The following is a 20,109-nucleotide window of genomic DNA, read 5'->3' as shown; positions in this document are numbered from 1 at the left end:
AAACGAGTATGATGACAACGTTTTCATGTACCTGACCAAAGGGAGACAAACCCAGCTTCATAAATATCTACTTAGTGGGAAAATGAAAGACATGGCTAAATGAAATCAGTTTTAACCTTGCTTTCTCCATGTGTATTGAAGTATAAATTGACTTTTATGTCATTCCTACACTACACCGATTTCCTGGCTTATAAAAAATACTTATCTATTCACAGCTTTAAATTGAATTCTTTATTTGCTGTTATTCTATGTGAGTCAGGAATATCACCATTGAACAGCCTCAGGAGCATGCAGCTTGTTCCCATGTAAGAAGGTGAACTGCACTAGGTCACTGACAAGAAAGGGAGGAAAAAGCATGTCATCAAAGTACTGATTCTTCAGAAAAGGTCCCTGCAGTTCCAGGAGCCTCCATTGGCAAATGTACCCAGCCTGCCAAAGTTCGCTTTCTCCAAACCCTGCCTTACAAGTAAACAGAAGAGAGTTTGCTCATTTTCGTATCAAGTTACACCCACACTCCTTCCTCCCCTTCACCTGCCTAACATTATTCCTGATTAAAAAAACCCACATTTGTTCGTTCTGCTGCTCAGAGTGTGGTACCAACAAAACGAATTAATAAATATCAGTGCAGCACAGGGCTAAATAGGAGTTTATAACGGCAGCTGCTTTTGCGATACAAGGGATACAGGCCTATAAATCACTAACATGTGCATGTTATTTTTGTTATTTAAAGCTAAGCAAACAAGTTACATGTCACAACACTCTAGCGACTATAGGAAAAGTGGGAAAATATGTGCAAAAAAATACAGCAGCCGCATTAAGGAGGAAAAAAATCCTTATTTTAGTGCCTGGTTCAGCCAAACATATTCAATACTGGCATAACAAAAAGAGCACACGCTCCACAATTAAGTGGTCAGGGAAGTGCTGTTAAACTTCAAAACTGCCTAATCACTGGCTAGCACCTCTGAGACCTACACCTAGGGACTGAAAGTCGCAAAAAAAGAAGTATTTATCTCAAAAAAGAAGTATCTTCCCATACTGCCCTGTGATTTTATAGTCACCCATCTGTCCCGTACAGGCGATGGGCCCTCACACTGAGGGGACACGCGCCCTCCGTCAGGTCCAACCCAGCCAACTCTGTCAGAACACCAATGGCTCAACATTTTAATGCCCCAGAAAGAACAAAAACCCACAGGCATGCTCTGGTGAGCCTGGCATTACTCGCCCGGCCTGGTCACCCCATTCTTCCTCCTTCCCCTCACGGGGCGGCCGCCGTCCCCTCAGCGGCGGCGGGAGAAGGCGCCCCCGCTCCCCCTCAGGCGCCGCCGCTGCCATGGCGGCCCGCTCCCCCTCAGGGCCCCACTCACCTGGGTGTAGAGCTCGGCCAGCGCCATGGGGGCCGCCGGCGGAGAGAGACGTGCCGCGGCCGGTTCCGCAGCCGGCAGGTGGCCGCGGTCCGCCCCCGAGGCGTGGGGACGGGGGGCCGGGCCGGATCCGGGGCCTGTCCCGCCCGGGCGCGGCCCTTCCCCGGCCAGGAGGGAGGCGGTTCCCCGCGCTGCTCGCCTCAGTGACCCGCAGCACCCGGCTAAAGGGTTCCTCAGTATCGGGCTTTTTATGCGGGCAGCTTGCACGCCAGCTCCTAATTCTGACAGGTATGTAAGTATAGTGGGGATGGGGAGTAGTCCCAATCGCCACACTGGCAAGGCTGGCATCTTGGATACAGCCTTAGGGATTCGGAATGCAATTTGGGTTTGAAATAGCTCCGAGTGCTGAGCAGCGTCTGGTTCTGAGCCAGGAAAAATAGGTGCCGAGTAGCCTCCGCTAGGTGTTTAGGAGCACTATGTTTGTTACCTTGCTTGCTTTTAAGGCCTGCAAATCCCGATCTCTTCTGCAGTTTTCTCCTGTTTCTTCTGAGTAATGTTTTGACATCCAGTGTACTGGTATACAGCACTATATGCTGAGTGTTTGTTGAAAGAGATGTACTTTGCCATTAATAGTGTATGGTCTTATAATTAGATATAAACGTAGGATTAATTCATATAATAGAATAAATTAATATATAAACAAAGGAAAGGAAATTTAAAAATCCTTGTTGATCTTCCATTTCCTAGCTGCCCAAGGGATCACGAGGGGAGCCATTCCTGGCCACATAGGGAAAAACAAACATTCATTAATGACTAAGACACCATCAAGGAGTTACTCTGACAAACTTAGTGTAAGATAAACAGAATGCATTTAGTAAGCTTAGGGCACTAGCAGGTATTACATTTAAATATCCTTTATGAGGAAGCAGATGTGAACAGACACAGTGCCAAGCATTGGCAGATGGATGCATGCCTAAGGACCACGCGCCCTCCCTGCCCACCTGGCGCCCAAGAGCTGTCCCGGCACAGAACACAACGTTTTAGCCGATTACAAATCTCAGTTCTTATTTCAGTAACAGCTAGTAGTTGGTGACAAAATATCCTAACAGAAGTGGGTTACATCAAACAAAATATTTTCAAATACGCACAGCGTTTTACGGCACCCTGTTGATATCTGGGTGGGTATTTGTACAATGCTCAGATTTTAACCAACTCCCTTAGCACCAAGTCCACACCAAGTCTGCCATGGAGGCGGAGGGAACCCGTGGCATCATCTGGGACCATCTATGCCAGCACGCAGCTTATGGACAACCAACCAAACGAGGAAACAAAAAAGCCCAAAGCAAATCTTACAGTCGTATTTTTATTTGGACATCTTCCAGTGATAGCTATTAGGCTACAGGTTTTATGATGCATACATTTACTAAGTACAACATCAGACACTACAACAGATCAGAGCTCAGGTCATTCTGACAATGTTTTGGTTTTCATCTATGTACTGTAGTGGCATCGAGTGAAAACCTATGTTTAAAGGCTTTTATTTATCACATGAAGTATCAGCATCTTAAAAAAACAAGTGCTTACTCATAGTTTTTGTACGGTATTTGAAATGTGTTCAGTTTAAATCACAAATTACACAGACCTTCAAATTGCAAATGCTGGTGTTTCCAAGTTGGGAACAAATGTTATTGAATATCAGTCCACTTTTCAACATTGAAGTTGACCCTATTTTTTCCTGTGATAGATAGAATAGATTAATCGCATTTAACGGACTTAAGCACTTTCACGTTCCATCCCAGGTTGAAGTCTGAGAAGCAATTTTTCAAAATTTGGATAGAAGACTGTGTCCTAAACATCAGAATAAAATGATCACTGGAATAAAAATACACGAAACTGAATGAGGTAATTATTGTGCAAAATCTCTAGAATAACTGTATATAATTCTAAGGGGTCACTGACAAATATTCGTCCAGCATTCGATAAAATCTATCATAGCAATAGATAATAAATTAAAATATAAAAGATATGTCCACATTAAAAGAACATAACAATGATGCAAAGGAAAAAAAAAAAGGTTGTTAAAATAGTTCTGCATTATATTCCATGGTTAAAGAGATATTCGTCCTAAGGTGAAAGATCTATTATACACTGACACTAAAATTTTACTTCTGAAAAGTGCATGTAAAATACTGCTGTGTAAAATGTTAGATGAATTACCAGTTACACATCTATTCCAACTTAAAAATATTTTCCTTTAAAACATGTCAAGCAGCATATACTTTTAACGTGATATAAAAGTAATACCAGTCAAACCACTGAGTTTAAGGATAATACCTATAAATTACTAAACACTACTTTTTTTAAGGAAACAAGATACAATAAGGCTTTTTACAGGTAAACAAACTTAAAAAATAAACAAAAATACATTTAGGTATACATTTTATACTCTAATGCTTAAGTAGTGGATATGTTTCCTGATCTACAGTACGAACATACTGTAATGCCAATTATTTGTTTTTCAATAGGAGAAAAAATCTGTAGGTCAGCATATTCTCACCTATTTTCTTTCCTAACCTCATTAGTGGATGTGAAGGCTTTCCTATTACATTCTCACAAGTACAGTACCCCTAGCAGCCTGAAAACTACATTATACCTTTTTTGGAGCCACTTAACAGTAGCTGTAGTTTCAGAAATCAAGTAACGATTGAGAAAAGAGAGTTTGGTATACCATGCACAGGAAAACAATCTAAATCATTTAGCAAAGATTATTCAAAACATTTATGCGATGCAGTATTAGGTTCTTGGTAGTACTGGCATGATCCATCAAACATAATATGGGGCAAACACATTTGAAAATAAGACAACATGGCCATCTTAAAAAGATACTGACAAAGTTTAGGTTGTCTTTACTACTGATTTCAGGAACCATACAAACAGCATGTCTACCTCTCAAGTAAAACATAACTGAAATGTTTCAGTCTGCTTAACAGCAATTTTTTTTTTTCTGTGAGTTTGCAGGCAAACAGAGTAGTACCAAATAGTCTAATAGTGTACCTCTAGATCACTTCTCAATATTTTAAAAGAAATTAATGTTAATGCTAAGTTGCTAGTTACTATAATACATAAAAAATATTGCACAATGCAATTGAGCAATGTGTGTGGCCTTTTTTTTTACATTTTTATTTGAGCCATACACCACAAACTACCTGTTTTAAAGTTCAGAATTGGAACCGTAAGCAAGGCTTCTGCACTTAGGTTGCACATTGTGAAATGTGAATTCTATATAGCAGATCCAAGACGTGTGAGACAGAAGAATCTTTCCAGTAAGATGTGCAATATCCAAAATAACTCAGTTTCTCATTATGCACTCTGGGTCTCCAACCCTTAAATCAGCATGAATCATAGTCAAATGACAGCATCATAGCCAAAACCTACTTAACGTTCTTGTTAGTCAGCCTTTCAAAAAATGACAGCCTTGGGCTAATGCAGAAATTTTCTATTAAAGTTCTTCCTCTCAAATTCCAGTAGGAAAGGATACTTTTTTCTTTTTTTTTTTTTAAGTGACAACAAACCAAAAGAGATTATACTCAAAATACACACTGTCATCTCTCTGGGGTCTACAAACACAGAAGAACATTAGACAGACTACAAAATCTAAATAAATACTAAAATCATTATTGACTTCTGATCATTTGCTTCAAGATTCTGTAATTTTAGCTAACTACTTTTAAAAATAACTAAACGTGTAATTTCCAGTGTGCTACTTGTGCTTAGTTACCATTTTCCTCTACAGGTGTTATTTGATACCATTTGCAAAATTCCAGTTAAAATAACAGACTGCATCAGACTGTAAATAAGGTTGACAACAAAAAAATGAAATATCTTATTTTTAATGCTTAGTATGATACTGTCATACATTTAAAAGAACACAATATGCAGCAGCGATTTAGTATGCTTGGTAAACCACAGTACTAACAAATGAACACCTAAGTTATAGCATATAGTGAGCTATAAGACTTATCACTAGAATTTATGTCAAGCTGACATAAATAAGGAAGTGGTTTAAGAAATCATTTTCTATATTGCCAGTTTGTTTTTCTCCATTCCAGTTTTTACAAATTGAATTTAACAGGCTCCCAAATGACTCTGTATTCTACTACAAAATGCCTTACTTTCAAGTCTTCCATGTTCAGGACTGTGACTGTCCCTGTTGGTCCCTGCCTATGAGAAGATTACATATGGAGTTTAATTTACACTATTTAAATATGTTACTAAAGATCTAAAAATGTCTCTAGACAGCTGAAGACACAATTTTTTGTCCAAGCCCGATTTCCATATTCTGGAAATGTATGAATCAGTGATGTCCTCATAAATGCAATGACTGAACACAAATGCACATCATTCTATTAGCCTTCAATCTGTGGTGCTGTTATGTCGTTTTCCAGCTACTTTTACTACAGATCTGGGCATATATAGACTGTTTGTTCAGAAAATGTGTTTTCAGTGGCTCACTATGTTTTAACGGGTAAAGATAGCAGGCAACTGATTCTCCATCTAACATGGACAGCACATCCTTGGGATCAGACACGTGATATGAAGCCCAGGCCCAAGCTGGCTGGGATCTGAATGGTTTCTAATGCCAAAGAGGATGGATTAAATGGAAAAGTAACAGGGAAGATGTGTTTAGCATCCATGAGCAACTGAGGAGAGTCCTTCCTGTCTCGCAGACGCATCTGCAAAGATAAGAAAGTGATTACATTAGCATTTAGCCAGTTCATTGATAATAATCATCTTGCAAAAAGGTAGTATTGCATCTGTGCTTACAGATATATGTGTGTGTACAGACACACACTCTATGCTATCTTGACACATTTGCAACAATTGTGCCATTAAACTGTAGTTACTTTCATCACTTTTGGTTCTGCGTATCTTCCCCTTATAGTGCAATCGGAAGATACTTAGATTTCCTGCAAAAGGAAGAATTTGCCCACTATCTGGTAACTGCATCTTTTCAGTAAGTGGAATTACAGTTTTATTTCACTTCTAGCTTCCCAGTCTCCCTTATCCTGCTAGTAATGTAACTTGATTTCTAACAGACCAGAAAGATCATCTTTCTCTGGAGTTTTCAAAATATTTCATTTTCATCAACATATATAAAACTAGAAGGGCTAAATGAAGAACTTTGTAATGAACATAGGCCTCCATTTTCAAAGCAGTCAGAACTTCTCATGCAGATACGTCTGACAAAAATAAATTTGCATATATAAATGTTACTGCATGAAAAGTTGGCATACAAGTGTGTTTACATACACAAAGATTTATAAACACAAAACCCTCTCACCTTCCAAAAATTTCATACATACTGACAGGGACACTAACATTTTCATGCAAGCCTGGAGGCAGTAAATTGTGATAGCTTAAAATTTTTAATGCTGACATCACCTTTTCAAAATAGCTAAAAAGCCTAGTTTACTTCAGATTCCTGAACGTATTTCAGGACACAAGCTATTTCGTCTCATCATGGGGTTTCTTAGAAATAGTCAAATGAGTTTGATGAAAAGATATAGCCATACCTGTATTGTACGTATAAACGATACCAAGACTCTCTCTTCGAACTCATTAACTGGAGTATACAAATTCAGAACTTTTACAATCTGTGAAGAACAACAGTCATTCCTTAGGTTCATTTTACTGGTGAATCAACAGATGCATTGATGGTTACTAATAATATACTTCTTAAATTAGCTATTTTAAAAAGAAAATTCTTTACAAGCATTTGTTATGTTTTGCTTTATTGATTCATACAGAATTCCATCACCTGCTTAATGCTATGTTATACGACTGCCTCCTTCGAAATGTGTGTTCTTTGGAGGCAGAAACTCTAAAATTCTACATGTGAAAATACCAAACTACAGAAAAATCAGATGACAAGTAACTGATTGTGTTCTTACACCCCTAGAAACATGCTGTATTTCTCTTCCTAATTTTGACCCTACAGTTGCGTAGTTTCCATTCAAGAGAGTCTTACGACTTCACTATTTTTCAAGAAAGTGAGCTGTTTCTCTAAAAACAGGGCTAAAGCCACTACTGGAAAAAAACAGCAACAGAGAGACTTTAAATAATAATATGGGTTAAACATGTGAAACTTAAAAAAATTCTCTTGGTTTATAGTATTCTCTTTCAAAAAACCTCAAAACACTTTAACAAAGTTAAAAGACTTGAAGCATGTGGAATTTTAACTTCTTATTTCAGTACAAAACTAACAGATTTTCCAGCAATGTGAATTACTAAATCAAAATGGCTATATCAGTGCAACCGCTAGTGCCGACACCATTGTCAAAGAAATGGGGACATTTCTTCCTTTTCCTGATGGGGATGTTCAATAATCATCAAAAATGCTTGCATCCAGTTATTCCTGTACAAGCTATGTGCAAATATAGCATGGTTAAAAAAAAAAAGTGCAACTTATCTGTACAAAATCTAAGCTTTTATAAATGGAATTCTTCAGCTGTTTATTGAGATACACTTGGTTCAGCCTTTCTGAGGCTAATGGGTACAGTAACTTAACACTTTTGTTTGCAGACCCCGAGACAGCAACTCTGTGCGAATTGTCCGTTAACTTAACTGGATACTAACTCTGATGGCAGAAAGATAATTTCTTAGTATCCTAAGCAGAGCTGCCTGCAGTACAGAGATTTCTTAGAGTGAAGAGTTCTCTCTAAGGATTTTCACAAACCAAGAGACTGTATAGTACTACACACTGCACAATCTATTGAGCTTCTCGCTTGGTCAAAACTTACCTTGAACATCAGACCTCAGAAAAGATCTGGTCCATTTTTACCTCCAATTTAATCTGTTTTCGTTTAAACAAAGTAAGAAATCTCCAAAACAAGTAAGAAATCCTTGATCCAGGTGCAGCAGCAGTGCAGGCAGGCATAGCGAACATCAACAGAGCAGAAACCTGCTCAAAAGTGACAGCAGGACAGACAATGAGAGTTTGCTTACCTGGGCAGTAGTCAGTGCATTGCACATTGAACAAATGGCTTCTGCATCTTCATCTGTTTTCTTTTTTACTTGCAACAACTGTGCAGCCTGGATGAGGGGTTCCAGTGTTTCTTTAGCCCCACTATTCATCAAATTTTTATCACGTAGCCATTCTTCCAGTTGACTCACATTGTATCTGTAAGAGGTAAGAATATCCAGACATTAATGCTTGATTATGGCTAAATTGAAAGCACACGCAGTTCCTCTTTCATAGTGTTTCTTCTTGGTCCTTACATGTTTTTCCTTCACACTTGTAATTTCTTGTAATTTTGTCTTCTTTCTGTTTCCTTCTGATTAAGGCAGGAAATTTTGAGTTTCAAAACAGTTGGAAACTATGGCCTAAGATTTCCACTACCTAGCATTCCCCATTTATTTCTGTTCCTATTGACTGCAGGAATATGACAAGTATAAAAAAAAAGGCAAATGCAATTTTGTCCATGCAGATAACAGTGAGGCTTTTCAAGGTTACTCAAGGGACTGGAATGCCTTGGCTAAACTTCCTGGCATATACCAGTAGAATGCTTTGGACAACTGATGCCAAATGCAGGAATAGAATAAGATGGCTTTGCTGCAGGATGCAGCAAACGGCAGCGTGGATGAACACAGCAGGTATCCACTGAGCCACCAGCATACAAAGCAAGCAGCAGGCAGGCTTGTTATTCTTCTCTAAAAGTTATGAAAGCAACTACCAACATTTCACCTATAGTTCTGATTCCTACTTGATGATGAAATACTTTTGGTTTGCATCTACCACATCTCCTTGAAAGCCAGGTAGGATATGGCCTAAATTAACCAAGCTCTTTTTAACTGAAAAAACTCAAAAGCAGTTTAACAGCATCTGCAACTGTTTGTGTGTGGAAAAATAAATATTCAAAGTGTATGTGCTATTCCTTCAAAATGATGTTCACTAGAGTCAAGAGTTCACTAAGATTTGCAGCAGCACATTCAAGAAAAGTCTAAAATGAGCTCTCCCACCTTATCTGCATTCCTTTGCTCCATGAGCACATGTCCTTGCGCAGGAGAAGATTGTTAAGCGTTACAGCCCCAATGATGTAGAACATCTGCTTGACCACCTGTTTGATCAGCTCTGGATCCATTCCATGCTGACACATCACTGAATGGAAAGAGTTCAGCTGCCGAATAATGGAGTCCAAAGTGTAGGTTCCTTCATCAGCAATGCTGGATGTTCTCTTCCGCAGCCCTGTTGGTTTCACCCCTGAGACACCTTGGATAGTCTCATGCTCCAGCATTCCTGAAACTGCATTTGATTGACAACATTATTATAATGACTGAAAATTCCTATATGCAAGCCATATTGTGTGTGCGAGACAGCAAAACTTAGTATTTCCACAGAAAGAGCAGGCTGGGCTTTCTGCTAGCCACACTTTGCCATGATTTCCAGCCATTCTCTGTGTCCCACTGTGTTCTGCAAAATCTAAGCTTACAGGATTTTTACAAAGATTCCAGCTTCTGTGTTTGAAAGGAAGGTCTAACTCTACCTCGACGAAACACTTTTTTTCCTTCCATGGTAATATGAGCAGCAGAGTCAGCAACCCAAGAGCTGTTTCATTCTTCTAAATGGTGTGATCGGAAAGTTTAATGAAAATTTGTGTGAGTACTGTCTGACATGAAAAATGAAAAGTACTTTAATGAATAAAATCTCTCTAAATGTAAGCTTCATCGCTGCTAGCTATTTCATTGCTGACTGCTGTCCATAATGACAACCAACGATTTTTCTCCATATTCATTTTAATTATGGGTTATCATGTAATTAAAGTCCCGATTTTCCAGGGGGTATTTCGCAGCACACAGGGCAAAAAATGTCAGACTGTCATCATAGTTCCTTCCTGTAAATGCATGTTTTATGACAAGTATGAGTAAGGTATATCGATTTATTCTGTCACTGCCAGAGGAACCAGCCACAGTTTAGTTTTTTCTCTAATTCAGACCTGTTCAGCGTAGTCCTTGTCATCTCTAAACAGAATACTATAAGAACTATTAATAAAACTCTACTGGTTAGGAAGAAATACAAGATACAGCATATTACTGCCATCGCAATTTTCATTTTGGTACTACGGTGCGAAGTTTAAGGAATTCGACTTTGCCTTACCAATCATTGGTTGCAGAATGTTTTCCAACACTCGGACAAGTTGTTGGTAGATCTGAATAGCCAAGTCACTCAGTACTTGTCTGTATTCAGCTAAATCAAAATTAGTGAGGCAGTGTTCATTTTGACGAGGTGTATTATGCTTCATAAACCCCTGAATTCATAAAATAACAGAAACAAATGCTTCAATGGAATAGAAAAATATTACACAAAATCAGTATTGATATGTTTTCAAGCAACTGAAAAATAATACTTTCAAAACAATAGTCATAGCCTCTCAAAACTTTTATTTGCAAGTTCTTCTGATTGTGGCTGATGCTAAGATTCGCTTTTCAGTTGTGACTTGTGCCACATCTGCTTCCCTGACTTGCAAATTCAAGTATCTGACACAGGAACAAACTCTGCCAACTTTCTGGAAGATAAGACCCCTCCCTCCCACTCCAGGATGGGCATTCTCATCTAGCCATTTACAGCCAAAATCCTAGTTACGTATGAAGAAATTAGGCGTATCACATAAACTGGCATGCCATACTAAGGTTAAAGGGCTTAATATGCCCTTTTTCGTAGGAACTTCAGTGAGTCATTACTAAACCACATAATGGTAGCAGCCAGGTTCTTCTACTTGGAAATCTGAGTTGGCACTTTGAGGAGCACAACGTCATCTAGCCTCTGAGCCCCCAGCCTGCAGTAAAGGGAAATTGGTTCAGATCTTATCTCCTGGTGCTTTCCACTGATGTCATCACCATCATTCCAAAAAGTGTAGCTGTTTTAAGAGACTCTGACTAGATTTTCAGATGTGACAGCAATTTTTTAAAGAGCAGTGCTCACAATAGGATTGTAGAGCAAAAGAAACCAGAGTAGGAGCACTGCTTACCTCTTCTCCACTATATTGCTTCAAACAGTGCAAAAATCGGCAGGTGTTAGATAGCCAGAAGGACACTGTTTCAAAGTCATCACCTCTTTTCTGAAGATAAAAACAAACACATTTCAACGAAGACAGGTAGGAGGAATAAAATGATAAAATGTTAGATAAACAATTAAGCACTTAAAACCTACTTTCTTGTAGCTACTGAGATTCTGATGTTTTGCAAAACTGTATTTCAGTAACGCATTAGAAAAGCAAGGTTTTCTGTAATGTTTTTCAAAAACTTTCAAACTACGATTTCCTCCACAGATACATCTTTCTGTGTTTTACAGACCCATCCTAACAGCTCTGTGCAGAAATCACAGAGCAATGTGACTATTCCCAAAACACTCATTCTGTGGCGCAATGACTCTTGCAAAGAGCCCAACACGGAGGGTAGGAAGGATGCAGAGCCAGCAGGAGGAGCAGAGAACAATTCAGTTCACATCAATGTCACTTACATCATAACCATTTTGGCAGCCTGATATGGAAAACAAATAAAACAAAAATCCCTCCTCACCAAAGAACATAGAATCTAGTATATGCTGAGTTATTAAAATTTCTAGAGCTCTGTGGTATGCACTCCATTCACTTAAATATATTCTATGAATACCTGAGCTCCTACTGGATTGTTTACTAAACATTTTTCCTAAACATGTAGCTCGATTAAATCCTTGGGTTCTGAGCACATCTGCTTAATTTAAAAAACTATAAAACTCCATGAAGCATATTTATGTCTTAATACAGCTTTCAGGATACCCCTGGAGTAAACTCTCCTAGCCAACTCATTGCAAAGACTTTAGGTAGTAACATGTTATCATCAGTGTAATCTGTAAGTGAAGCAAATGAGGAAATCTGTTAACCAAAACTGCAAATGAAACATTTTAATTAAGTATTCTGGATTACAAAGACTCATTATGCAAACTTTGACTGCATCCAAAGCTTTACAGGCATAGCTGCAGAGAAGGAAGTCTATTCAAAATAAAAAGAAGGTAGTTCGTTTTCCACTAATTTAAATCATCTCTGGTATTATGTGGATAAAACGCTATCGCTATGATTTGCTGCTTGTTAACAACTTTTTGTAACTTTGGTGGGAGGACTCTGCTGATCAGAAATCCAGGGCCAATTCATTGAAAGTCTTTTCCTCACTCCTCTAACACAAAATCAAAAGCAAATTTTAAATTAATGTTTTCCTAGACCAAACAGACTAACTAACCTTCAATACTTTTTTGATGCCATTGATAGTGGAAGTCAACAATGACCGCACTTTTTGGTCATCATTAAGGTAATCCGCATGGCGTACACACATGAACAAAATATATGCTGGTAGTCCTGGAATCAGGTTGACGGCTACCCCACGTGGTTTCAGCTCTTGGGAGAAACAAAAAAACATTGTTTTGTTAAGAATAAAGCCATTAGAAGGTGTTACAGGTGGTAATCACAACCTCCCCAGTTAATTGTACATACATGTCTATATACGGCCAGTGAAAACTAAGAGTAAAACTAAGAGCAGCCACTTTCTTGCTAATACATCGGAACAGAATAAAACATAACTGCTTGCTAAAAAATATGAACACAGTAATATGTACTATCCTAATCAGGAAGGATGATTAGATTACAATAGACATTTAGGAATTTTAGATAAACTAAACACTGTCAAAACCAAAATAAGCTATTCATTTCATGATGCAAATTCTGTGTTCTTACCATTCATTTTTCAGAGTGCGTGGGAGCAGAGGAGGCCACAAATGAGAAAGGTGCTTACCTAAAATAAGATTCTTGACAAGTTTTTGTTCATCCTCCTTCTTATATTCTAACATCCCTTGGAAGTCCTTTTCTTTCCGTGGAATGTTAACTGGACGAATAGGTTCATCAATGATTTGTCCAGGTGATATGTTCTCCATCTGGCCCACTTCAGAGGGGAAATAAAAATAAATTATATATAATATTTTCCAGTGAAACCAAGGCATACCAGAGGAAACTATGACATTTCTAAGGAAGAACTCCAGCATATAGAACTAAGAAATTTTTTCTTTGGTTCAGGGTAACACTGATCAAAAAAACTCCCGCTAACCAAAAAGATTTGAAGAAGAGGGGAACTGTGTGAATAGCATCCATTAATACAGACTTCCTGCTGATCTCCTGGATTTTATCATATAAAAGCGCAAAGGTGAAGCAATAGCTGTTAATCACTTAATCCTAGATGAATACTGCAAGAGTCACTGTTAATTGTTCTGCAAAATGCCGGTATTTTTCAAGCCTGATGTTTGTTGCCCATTGTGGTAGATTTACCTCGACCAGCAGCCAAGTGCCCACAGTGGCTCCAGCAGGACAGGGCAGAGAAGATTAAGAACAGAAGTAAGAAAACTCGTGGGTTGAGATGAAGGTGGTTTAATAGGTGAATGGAGCAGGGGGAACAAAGCAAAGGCAATCAGTCATGACCCCCCACAGGGTGAGCGATGCCCAGCCAGCCTCCAAACAGCAGCTACCTTGTATGCAAGAACCCCCTCCTCTGGCTCCTGACGTTAAGCCGTATGGAACATGGAATATCACTTTGGGATGGAATATCACTTTGGTCAGCTCTCCCGGCTGTGGGCCCGTGTGCCCTCCCATCCCCCAGCTTACTGAGGGGGCAGAGCGAGGAAAAGAGAGTAAACCTTGACAGTGTGCGAGCTCTGCTCAGCCAAAACACCCGTGTGTTACCAACACTGGTTTAACCACAGATCCAAAACACAGCATGATTCGGCTGCTATGAAGAAAGTTAACTCCATCCCAGCCAAACCTACTACAGCTTTCTAAGTTAATTAGGTAATAAACACAGACTAAACGATGTTTTCAGAAACATTTTCCCACTCTGTATTGTGTATGAATATTATTGTGATCTTGTCCACAGTAGTAACCAAACAATATTGAAAGACCTTTTAAAAACATAGTCTGAGTAACCTTTCAAAAGGATATATGAAATGTCCACGTTGTTGCATACAGTGCCTCACAGTATCACATTAAACACCTCTGCTCCACCTGATCAGGTTGCTTGGTTGTTTTTGAAAAGCAGAACTCGACTTCATCTCCTGAAAGCTACATGCTTTTCTCACAGCCCTCCTAACTGCGTGCAGTTACAAGCTGTTGTGCATCCGGTAAATGTGCTAAAAGTGTGCCCCTCTCAAATGGGACAGAAAATGCAGAAGTGCAAACTGGAGCTCAAGGAGAGCTGCCACTAACGAAAGGATAATATACTCCTGTTAATGCAGGTTTAACTTGGTATCACTGCTCTTTTCAAACACTGAAACACTGAAGACTATACAGTCACTGATTTTAATCTTAGTACTCAATAAAACAACTCATTAGGCAGTAAGCTTGTTTCTGGAAAAAGCAAATGACCGTAAAAAGCTTCTGAAAGGTTAGGACCAGTATTATTTAGAAACAAATTCATACCTCAATTTTATAACATTATTAATTGCTCTTAGCAATTAAAATGATTTTACTTATGCAGAGACATAATAAGCTCTCAGTCTCACCAGTCCTAAGATCCTAAGGGAACTCACTCTGACGCTCATAAAAATGAAATTAGCTTTGTCCGTGTCTCAGCATTCTCATATTTAAGTTTGGCCAGCAGCTCTGAAAGGAAACCTCAAGCGGAGAGAGACAGTCTCAGCATTCTTGGCTCCAGTGATATAGACATCCACAAAGGAAAACCAGGTAAATTATTTCTGCCTGGTTCATATTTAGTGTTGCTTTTGTCTTCACAAAACCAGATACTGTCTTTAAGTACACCAACAGCCCAGGTGACATTCCTTTATGTTCAAATGGTTCCTGACTACAGAGAAACATCAATCATCTTTACTCATCGCTTCACAATATGACAAATCTTCTAAGGGTTTATAAAGGGTTTATAGAGGAACACACAGAGCTCTGAGCGTACCTCCTCCTTCTGGAATCAATTAACAGGGGCTAACGCTACTGAAGACCTCATGCTATCCCGACCGCCAAGACAGATGGATGTGATGACAACGGGATCACAAAACGTAAACCAAAATCTTTCTCTCAAAATATAAAAGTACCTTCAAGTTCACCGATCTTCTTAGCAAACACTTTCAACTGTTTCTTTAACTTGCGAACAGTTTTGTCTTGCTTTTCAAGCTGCTCCATTAAATCCTGTAAATGAAAATGAAAGATTAAGATATGAGAAAAATCCCACAACTTGTGACAGAGACAAAATCAGTGCTGTTAGAATTACAAGGCAGTGAGGAAAGCTGAACAGTGGTGCCATCCTCTGGCTAAGGTTTGCAAGCTGGTACGCTGCCTATAACACAAGCCAAATACCGCAAACATTATTAAGTTATGTGCAGCATGACAAAGGCAAAGCTCTTAGGCAGGTATATTCTGCAGACACTCAGAACTAGGTCAGTTCTTACGGCAGAAGACATTTTGCTGCAAACACATCTCCCTAATGCTTCCTCCCTGCTCTTCCAAATGCCTCACGGAAATAATTTTCTTTATTATTTAACAGCCAGACTGTATTTCTGCATCATTTATTCGTGCCTTCAGGATTGACTCGTTATTCAGACCTATCCATTTTATAAGACAAAAAGAGAGAGATCTGCAGAAAGACCATAACTTACACTCAAATTTACCAAAATCAAACATCCAAACATACAACATTTCTTCTGATGCTCTGCCATTTCCCTATTGCTTTCTGTAATCCCATTGCCTTAGACTGAAACTGGGGTCTTACATCTTTTTATTCTGTACCTGAACAACACCTAGCACCTAGAAGTCCTACTCTTGTAATAAACCTATTTTTCTCTCAAAGGAGCACTCCCCAGAAATCGATCTTAGAATAATTCTGTGACCAATGGTAGTGCATTCATAAAATAATCATGTAATCAAAAAAGGGGAAGTCTTTCTAAAGGAAGCAAAAGCCTCAAGCTGAAAGAACCTGAAAGCCATTCCAGGTGAAGGATTTGAAAGCAGCTTAAAAGAGAACTGCCCTTTCATAAGCGTGATTCTTCATGGCACTGGTAAAAACGTGAGGGACCATGAGCTCCTCGTACCAAAAGTATCATCTGGGAAACTACACCTCTCCTAAAGTATTGAAAAATATTAGTGCAGCATTGGGAACAACTTAGAACTAGACACAAAACTGCTCTTAATCATTTAGTAAAGAGTTTACAACCTAATATAATATACTTGAGCAGTAATATAATTAGGCGTGTTGAAAGAACAGAATCAAGGCCGTGCTTCACATTCAAAGCGGTGTTTGCTTTTACAACTGAAATCCTGTTAATAACACAATAGGCTTATTGTCAGATATAACAATTTCTCCTGAAATGAATAAAAAAATACATGTAAGTCCAACAGACTGTTTTGAATGTATCAGTGAAGGGATATGATTTCTGAACAAGTATGTGAGGAAGCATAAAGTTCCTTCTATGGTTCTTCTAAACAAATTAAACAGATTTCACATCTCATTAAGATTCATAATCTCATAAATAATATTCTTTCAAGCTTACCTGTGGTGCTATCTCAATTTGTTATTTTTAATTATAATGGAAATATTCTTTCCAATTTTATCCTTCATATTTTGCATTTTTGAGAAATATTAAAAGGTTATGTATTTTGATTGTGATACATTTCTTTATTCCAGATGTCAGCACTGTAAAGAGATCTATGAACAAATTCAGGCTATGATGGGATTGCAGGCATTATTCGCTTTGATAAGTATCTGTACGATCAGGCCTCCATTTTGCTGAACTGAATGGAAATGTATCAAAGTTTTAAAGCAAAGGGCGGTTCTGAAAATTGAGCATCTTTTGCATCATGTACCTCTTTTTCAGGGCAGTATTAAGTAGTATTCAAAAAGAAACTGCTTTGCTCACAGTGCAAGGCTTATATTAGTAACAAAACTGTGCATCAAAAAGAGACACAGATTACACAGAGGACATCAAGAGTAACAAAAAAAGCAGTGAGGGAAGTAATTGGCATCATGAAGCTCTCTACAGGGATTTCCTTTGAAAGGGAGAAAGGGAAGCAGCCTGCTTTTCAATTAGTGCTCCAGAAACAGCGAACGAGACAACAGAGAAACAGGATTCACGTGATCTACATACAATCATCCGTTTGTAAAGTGAAATCCGGTACGATTGATACTTCTTGGGATCATCTGCATACAACTCCTCATAAAACTGTAAAAATAGGTACAGGATTGTTTTTCCCCCTTCCTTTGAGACACTGATATTTCAGTAAGCACTATATAAATTAAATCAGATTAAAACAAGATCAAGATTCTCTAATTTTCAGGTAGTCTGGTCCTTAGTTGTGGTGTTCACACCAGCCTCTCCCAGAAAGAAGCTGCTGGAGATGAGCTGCAGAACAGTCAGATCTTTTAAAAACGGGCAGACTAATACTGTGAAAGTCTGGCATATAAGCTTTGTGAGAACCTGGACAGGACATTTTCTTATGCTAATCAAGGTGGGATTGCAGTGAATACTGCAATTCTAATATCGCATCTGGAAAGCCTGTGAATTGTTTCCCCACTAGGGCTAGGAGTGGAAAAGAAGCACGTATCTGACTTGGAGTGGACCTGCAATACTCAAACATCAGAAGTGAAATACTAAGGAATGAGTCTGTATTTAACAAGTAAAATTACATTCATTGTATTTGAAAATAAAGAGAACTCCTCTGGGATGTAATTACATGACTGTGTGTTGTCTTGGGAACACAGAATGTGATGAGTAGGTCTCTTGGGGGAAAAAATGGCTAAAAATCATAACATATGACTAAGCAGCAGGAGGGAGCTGTCAGAGATGGAAATGTTCACCCTTTGCCTTTGCCAGTGGGAGACAGCTGCTGCTGAGGCAAATTTATAACATATTTTCAATCAGTTTTCCAGCGTCTGTTCACTGAATTATCTGATGCTTTCCTGAAAACCTTTGGTACCAAGACAAGAGCCCGACAATGGTAACTTCTGCAACAAACTAAAGCAGGAAAGACTACACCTTGACTTGTTTGGAGGAAGCAATGACACTCAGAGCGAAGATTCTCCTTCCTGAAGTAGCATGGTTCCCTTTACCAATAAACAGTGATAAGCCAACGATATTCCAACACGGGCCTCTCTGGAAAATTTCCCCAGAAATGAACTAGCCTGCACATGATGAACATAATCCTTTGTGGGGAAAGGTAAGGAGTTTCACCCATCTTTCCTTCATACAAAAACGTTGTGCCGTAAACAAGGAATACCAATGATTAGCTAAATGACTTCTAATCAAGTTTCTTTTTCTGGAACTATTTCTTTCTTCAAAACCTACTGAATAGCCAGAGCTCATAACACAGTGGATTATCTGTGTAGCTTCAGGCAGGGAGGAGGGAAATGGGAAGAGAAGTGACATTAAATAACTGAAGAACTACACCAGAGTTTTTCAACAAAATAAACAGACATATTATAGAGGAAACACCACTACTTGGCACTAATATTTTTTTATGAGTTCCTTGGATACCAATCATCCTATTGAGCGATGATTAAACTCATCAGTTGAAAGCTGGGATCCACGGGCTTTCTGCATGCCACAAACTTCCAACAAATTCCCTGAAACATTATTACTTCATCAGCAATCATAACTCTCTCTCTCCCATTAGCTTACCTACAAGGAAAACACCGCACTGATGCCATTTTTGGCAGGAGGTTGCCATCTGAAAAGTGCTAAGACCTTACAGGCGCAGCAAGCGTGCAGGTGCCCGTGCCTGCTCCTGCAGCATCATTTCCCTTACCAAGTTCTCGTTAGTCAGCCGGGTGATCTCATGCTGTAGACTGGCTTCAATGCGGGCCTCTGGAGGCAGCTGCAGGTTCTGCGCCAGGAGCTGCTGCTGGCGGTTGTTTTCTTCCTTCAGACCTTGGATCTCACCTCGCAGCGATTCCAGTTCGTTCTCGTGGCTCTTCTTCTGCGACTGAAGCTGAGACTCCAGCAGCCTGAAGAAGTTGAGCAACAGTTGCGTGAACACACACTTAGAAAGTTACATCCCCAATTCTCAGAGGGAGTGTAAAGCTTTAGCTGCTGCTCAGGAACAATTAGCCATGGCTTGCAAAGGAAAATGAAAAAGGCAGAGTACTCTTTAAACCCTTCAGTATGCCTTCTAATTAAATTAAACTTGCATGATCAAAAAGTGGAGAGAAACTAATTGTGACACTGCTTTGCATTTCCTTTGTGATTGAACACACACTGAGAACATATGGCAATAAATGTATTGCTAAGTCTTCACAGGTTGCCACTGCTCTTAAAGGGGCATTAAAGAGGTTTTTACCTCTAACCAAATCAAACAAGCTGTGTAAGATGAACCGTAAGCGAACTTTGCTCGCTTAAGCTAGGACCCCGCAATATTAACAAAGGAAACTCTTTTTATAATTAACTCTGTTCAGTCAGAAACCATTTAATTGCAAATGCACATAAATAATCTTCATTTTTATATGAGAACCAGCGTTTTGCAGAGGGTTGTCATTAGTGCAGGAAAGCTTAACCACAGAACCAAACTCAGGCCTGGGATCCGGGAGCAGTATTTTATCCTCACCACTGACTCGCTCTTTCCCCTGGAGCACATCGTGTCTCAAATTCTTCTCATGTGAGATGGGGATACCATGTACCAGGCTCCTTCCGAGCAGCGCTGTGGGGATCTACTCCTGCTCGCAAGGTACTCTCCAAGTG

At 39.1% G+C, this 20,109-nt stretch overlaps 2 protein-coding genes across 2 annotated transcripts in view; both read right to left on the bottom strand.

Annotated features, from left to right (window-relative positions):
- Positions 1-1,465, bottom strand: part of MYO5C (myosin VC) — a 36,395-nt gene extending 34,930 nt beyond the window's left edge. The window contains exon 1 of the mRNA XM_063346808.1: positions 1,365-1,465. Within this exon, the coding sequence (XP_063202878.1) occupies positions 1,365-1,391 (27 nt within the window). The 5' untranslated portion in view covers positions 1,392-1,465. The remainder of the gene's footprint in view (positions 1-1,364) is intronic.
- A 1,245-nt stretch (positions 1,466-2,710) lies between these two features.
- MYO5A (myosin VA) overlaps positions 2,711-20,109 on the bottom strand; it is a 106,356-nt gene continuing 88,957 nt past the window's right edge. The window contains exons 30-39 of the mRNA XM_063345801.1: positions 19,181-19,379; positions 15,478-15,571; positions 13,182-13,328; positions 12,633-12,787; positions 11,387-11,476; positions 10,516-10,666; positions 9,381-9,663; positions 8,367-8,541; positions 6,935-7,015; positions 2,711-6,094 (exon numbers count right to left, since the gene is read on the bottom strand). Of these exons, the coding sequence (XP_063201871.1) occupies positions 5,942-6,094; positions 6,935-7,015; positions 8,367-8,541; positions 9,381-9,663; positions 10,516-10,666; positions 11,387-11,476; positions 12,633-12,787; positions 13,182-13,328; positions 15,478-15,571; positions 19,181-19,379 (1,528 nt within the window). The 3' untranslated portion in view covers positions 2,711-5,941. The remainder of the gene's footprint in view (positions 6,095-6,934; positions 7,016-8,366; positions 8,542-9,380; positions 9,664-10,515; positions 10,667-11,386; positions 11,477-12,632; positions 12,788-13,181; positions 13,329-15,477; positions 15,572-19,180; positions 19,380-20,109) is intronic.

The sequence above is a fragment of the Chroicocephalus ridibundus genome, chromosome 9 (assembly GCF_963924245.1).
Source record: "Chroicocephalus ridibundus chromosome 9, bChrRid1.1, whole genome shotgun sequence".
Classification (NCBI taxonomy): domain Eukaryota; kingdom Metazoa; phylum Chordata; class Aves; order Charadriiformes; family Laridae; genus Chroicocephalus; species Chroicocephalus ridibundus.
Note: the sequence above shows the minus strand (reverse complement) of the source record. Positions and strands in the feature narration are given on the sequence as shown.